The sequence below is a fragment of the Mugil cephalus genome, chromosome 17, assembly GCF_022458985.1.
Source record: "Mugil cephalus isolate CIBA_MC_2020 chromosome 17, CIBA_Mcephalus_1.1, whole genome shotgun sequence".
In the NCBI taxonomy this organism is placed as follows: domain Eukaryota; kingdom Metazoa; phylum Chordata; class Actinopteri; order Mugiliformes; family Mugilidae; genus Mugil; species Mugil cephalus.
In genome coordinates this window covers 9,176,846-9,182,377 of record NC_061786.1, presented here as the reverse complement: position 1 = coordinate 9,182,377, position 5,532 = coordinate 9,176,846, and the positions used below count along the sequence as shown (strand labels likewise).

At 46.9% G+C, this 5,532-nt stretch overlaps 1 protein-coding gene across 3 annotated transcripts in view; it reads right to left on the bottom strand.

The window, feature by feature from the left end:
• The window catches only part of crim1 (cysteine rich transmembrane BMP regulator 1 (chordin-like)), a 30,162-nt gene that overhangs the window by 2,444 nt on the left and 22,186 nt on the right, over positions 1–5,532 (bottom strand). For 2 of the 3 annotated variants that reach the window (XM_047610581.1, XM_047610583.1), the window contains 5 exons: positions 4,317–4,535; positions 3,340–3,555; positions 2,162–2,374; positions 844–966; positions 304–482 (listed from right to left, as the gene is read on the bottom strand). In XM_047610581.1, the coding sequence (XP_047466537.1) occupies positions 304–482; positions 844–966; positions 2,162–2,374; positions 3,340–3,555; positions 4,317–4,535 (950 nt within the window). The remainder of the gene's footprint in view (positions 1–303; positions 483–843; positions 967–2,161; positions 2,375–3,339; positions 3,556–4,316; positions 4,536–5,532) is intronic. The other variant, XM_047610582.1, reaches the window with a different exon arrangement.

The window sequence follows — 5,532 nt, the reverse complement described above, 5'->3', positions numbered from 1 at the left end:
CTGCAAGGGAGAGGGAGAAACGACACAATGCCTCAGTTTCAGACTGAATCCACAATTTAGTTCATAGATCTACGGTCTCATTTAATGGCTGACCTGACCTAGTTCCCGCTAAAAGTAAATGGCAACGTGAAACTGCATTAATCCTGCAGCCGTGACAGCTTTAGCACCGTGACCTGGAAGATCAAGGAATACGCCCGCCGATTTATCTACGCGTTCGACACCTACGGCTGTCTATACGAGGGCGCCCGTGCAATTTAGCACCATTACAAGAATCATTCACATGCTTTGCAGATGACCTCTCACCTTCTTTGGCGCACTGTAGCAGGACATCTGCACCCACTTCTTCTTCTTGTTGACGAGCAGCGCCACGATGAGGAAGATGATGATGGCCAGGAGGAGGCCGGCCAGGATCCAGGCGGCCGACTGGTAGATGAGGGCCATCTCGGTTTGGCTGGGGTAGTTCTCGCTCAAACCCGGCTCATCTGTGGGACGCAGATAGGGATTTTAGAGGCCAGCGGAGAGCCCCGCTCATCACTGCGCAGGCACCATAAACCAAATCTAAATTGGAAACAGCTCATCTGTTTGTTTAAGCGTTTGGAAGGAATCCAGTTGTTGACACTGAAAGATTAACGCTGGGTGTTATATTCATGTTTGTGCAGCGCTGGTTCATTTTACTCATTAATCAAATCATTCCTAACACTCTTTGTTAGTGTAAACACGCACATGCACTGGGTAGGGAGAGAATGACAGTGATGCCAAATGACCAAAATGAGGTTACCGCTGTATACTTTATTAAAGGGGATTGTAAGTGGATGAGGAAATGGAGATTTATGAAGCAGGTACCTGTATCAGCAACGATGGGTGGTACGGTGACAGTGGTGATCCATGCTGCACTCTCCACTGTGGTGGTGACTGTAGCCTTGGAGGCGTTGGTGGACACCATTACCGGCACCGCTGTCGTCACTTCTGTTCAGACAGGGAGTAGCGTCCACAATAAATATGATTTGCGAAACATTCCAGGCGCAAATATTTCCAACTGCGAGCCAGCGCACGAACTCGCCGGTGTCTCGGCGGATAAGCCGTGTTTATGGGATCTGTCCTCTTTACTTCCACCGCACCACTTTGTAAGGACATTGCGTGAAAAGTGCCGTTTTCCTCCTGGCAAATAACGCAAACAAAAGGCCCCGGCAAAAAAAAAAACGGCTACATTTCAGGGTGAACAATGAGAGCCTATGCTGAGGTTTTCCCCTTTAGGAAAAGCTGACATGGAACTTTGCCTTCCTGTGCCGGTGCAGTAGAGAGTGTTGCGGGGCTGATCCAGCCGGGGACAGGAAACACGTGTGAATGTGCGGATGCTCGAGGAATGTTTTCGCTCTGTGTGTGTGTGTGTGTCACATGGAATGTTTTGCGAGTGATCGTGTTTGCCTATGTAGCGCCAGAGTGGCTAGGTTTAATGAACAAACACGCATTCAGTCGGGACACCGGCGTTCCCTCAGTTACTCCCTCTTTTTTTTTTTTTTTTTTTTTTTTTTGAGACATTATGAATTATAACTTTCTCATCAACAGGCTGTGTCTTGTTCCAGTGGTACCACAGTAGTGTAAACATTGACATTATACACCGATCGGGCATAACATTATGACCATATTCCTAATATTATGTGGGTTGTGACTCATCAGAGAATGGACATGGGTCTTCTGAGGGTGTCCTGTGGTGTCTGGCAACAGAACGTTGTTAGTGGGGGCCTTTGGGTGCTATTGGTTGAGGGGAGGGTCTTCAGTGGATCAGTCTCGTTTCGGATCCCTCAGGTACGTGATCAGTTTGGGATCTTGGAAATTTGGATGCCAGATCAACACCTTGTTCTGTGTTCCTTAACAGTTTTTGTGTGTGTGCCTATGCTTCTTTGTGCCATCAAGGAGTGTCATTGCTATGGGGTGGGGGTGCCTGGCCTGGTCTAGGTGGGTGATACATGTCTAAGTAACATCCACATGAATGCCAGGTCCAAAAAATTACCCAGCAGAACATTGAATCGTCACAAGATGATCAACGTTATTAACTTCTCCCCTCAGTGGTTTTAATGTTGTGGCTGATCGGCGTCGAATGCAACCATGATTAGTTCGAATTGATTCAGATCTCTGCGTTGAGAGGTACCGAAAAACTCACCAAGACAGTGTGGGCAGCACTGGCCTTTCCGTAAAACAGGTACCCTGCAGGTGGCGGCTGGGCAGCGCTGAGAGAAACACTGAATGGTGCCATTGTTGCAGGTGCAGCTGGTGCAGGCGTTGGCCTTCCAGGAGTCTCCAGCCAGCAGCATGTCCCCGTCGCTGGTTATGCAGTACTCCTTCTGGCTGCTGTTGTTCACTGGCAGCAGCGTCTCTACGGATGCACGCAGGTGTGGAGAATTCAAAACCAGGCCTAGCAATTTTTACAGCACATACCTCCTCCTGAGTGTCCTCAACCTCACTCCTGCACTTAACCCTGCAGTATATAACATCTCTGTCCACACAAAATTATTTGGTCTTCAGGGCTGCGTTCAAGATAAGTAGCTTTACTGTATGTTTAACACAAGTGACTCCATATGGCAGATGCCAGTTCATTCTCAGGCCTTATCTCTCCCTCTCATCAGACCCCTGCAGGCCTGACATCTACGGCCTTTTCATGACCAAAGACTCCGTTGGCATGTGAGCGCCGCACCACACCACTGTACACATACATCATAGGGCCTGTCAGGGAGATGTGTATTATTCCCACATTCCTGGTGACCAGGCCCATACATATATCAAAGGCTGGCCTCTGACAATCTACTTTTGTGAAGGGAGATGCAGCGATAAGGCGGAATTCTCAAGGAGCAGCTCCCAGGCGCAGTCATGCATTACTGATTTGTGGGCCTCATGCTCGGGAGTGCTTGGGATATGTTGTTTAGAAGTGTATAAGAGAGATTGGAGTGTTTGGGTGCGCTTATAAATAAAATATGCGTGTGGTTTCGCATCTGCCGAGATGTTTGTGTCAAAGTATATTCCCAGAACCAGAGGGGGAGAAAAAAAAGCACAAATGCAGTGAAATTAATTACATTCTTGTCAGTCCAGCAGCTATGAGGGAGGGTTAGAGGAACATCCAGTGGTGGCCGCTGGGTAAAGACAGTCCACATGTGCTCGCTGCCTGCCTGGAGGATTGCTACGTAAACCCGACCGGTCTCGGCTGGTTTCTTTATGAGCCTGTGTGCCTAACATAAAACTGCCCGATGGAGCGTAACATGCAGGACCTTCTAAAACCGCATGCTGATAGCACTTCCAAAACAGCTTTAAACTTTTCTAATGCCCCCTTTTTTTTATCCCCATTACCTGAGCATACGTGGCAACAGGTGTCCTTGTTCCTGGTCGGTGTCTGGCAGAGAGCCGGGGGACACACTTCGGTGTCGCACAGGACGCGTCCCTTCCTGCAGGTGCAGCGCGTGCACTCGTCCAAGTTCCAGGTCTCCCCCTCCACATAAAACTCCCCCCCAGGGGCTCTGCACACCACCATGTCCATGCCCTCTGGCTGACCACTGCCAGATTCATCTACAGCAGAAGAAGAGAGGGGAGGTAAAGAAACAGACGCGTCTGATCCACTCTCATTGACAATCATTCATTCATTCATTCATTCAGCCTTCAACAAACACTTCTACACAACCGTGCGAAACAACAATCTTCAAAGAATAAACAGTAATAGGTTGTTAGACCAATGGGTGCTTGGGAGACCAGCTCCCATTAAAAGGAAGCCTCAGGCAGCGCCGAGTGGCGTCCAAGTAGTTGTTTTATTTAGTTTTTTAGCTGAAAACCTCTTTCTGTCCAGCAGAGTAGCAGACATCTGTAAAGAGTTAGCCCGTTGTCCCCTGTCTCCAAACTGTGCGTAGCTTCTTGAAAGTTGTAGACATTCTTTCACTCCTAAATATTTGAACAGCCAGCTGAGTCACTCCTCCATAAATATCCTTCATGAGTTGCAGAGTTGTGGATGATTTTTTTTTTTTTTTTTTTAAAGTGTGGGTGTGGATCAGTGCAGCTTCCATTTTTAGAGAACAGACAATGGCTGTGTGTTTGCAAGGTTGAAAGTTCTAAACCGAATTCGCCGTTCTTACGCTTCTGGTCTTTAAAGGATCGTTCCACTCAGTAAAACTTGACATATTTTCTTAGTTTGGACACAGGTTTTATGATATATATTTATAATATTAAGGAAAATATGTGATTGCTGCAGTTAAGTCATGAAAGTGAGTGCTAACAACGCAACTTTGACCCTGTGCATGGGGGGAAAAAAAGGCCATATTGGAATTGACGAGACATACCTTCACAGGTTGGGCAACACTGGTCAGACTTGACGGCCGGATTAGAGCAGCTCGGTACAGGGCAGGATATGAGCACACACATCTCCCGTCCGGAGTGGCAGTAGCAGTCGCGACAGCCGTCATGCCAGCCGTCACCTTCCTCGTACCGCTGCCCATTGGACGTGAGGCAAAAGCTGGGCATCGGGGCTGGGACAGTGGTGCTCGGGACATGATCAGTTTCTACAAACACAAACGTAAAGGGTGCAGATATTATGAGGCTGCTAAGGAATAGCTTTGCAGAAGTTCTTTTGGGGTTTTTCTGTACAGTAAAATGTTCTTAGGTCCAATTTAATGAAAGATTAAAGTGAGAACTAAGTACATCTTTTCATATATTGGTCAATATTTGACCTCCAGGTGAAGATGGACACGTTTCCCATAATTTTTGTCAACACTGAGAGACACAGAGACCTTATTAAGGAGCCATGTTGACACAGCGTGGCTTCCATCTGGAACAATGCCGAACACAGCAAACTCCACAATGTTGCGCAGTTTGGGCAAAAACTCTGTTTAAATATTTTACAGAGAGACTCATTGCAGAGGGTTTCAAAATCAGGTAAACAGCGGCTTATTTGCATTGGCTTTCTGTTTGTTCCTCTGTTTGTGGAGGCCCAGGTGCACCGAACGCCTCGCCATACGAAAATAAAACCATATATTTTAGGCTGAGGTATTTATAATTCAGCTAAATTGGCAAAATAAACACGTCACATAAAATGCGGCGGAGGGAGCATAAATGTGGCTTCTGCGCTCTAGCTTTTAAAGTGGGGGGGATTGAAGGAATCTAATTAGAGTTACGCACACATCCCCAGGATAAAGATAAACACCAACAAGACCCAAAACAAGCGCAGAGAAGTCTCATTAAAAGCAAAAGGTCAGAGGAAATCAAAGCGGCAGCTCAGGATCGGGACATTCCTAAGCATTGCCCCCCATTTCCCCTTTTATACTAAACCATATATATAGCTTGAGCTCAGACCTTGTGGAGGACCCATGTTTAAATATGTAATAAGGTTTACCTTTTCAGTAAAGTTTATCACTAGTTAGGCAGAAATCGGTACTTTTAATCATCTCTGAGGAAATATTTCACAGCAGCACTGGCAACCATCTCATAATCCAGGCATGTTTAAGCTTGTAGTAAAGAAGAAACCAGATACAGGCTCACACATGGCACATCTTCGACCGT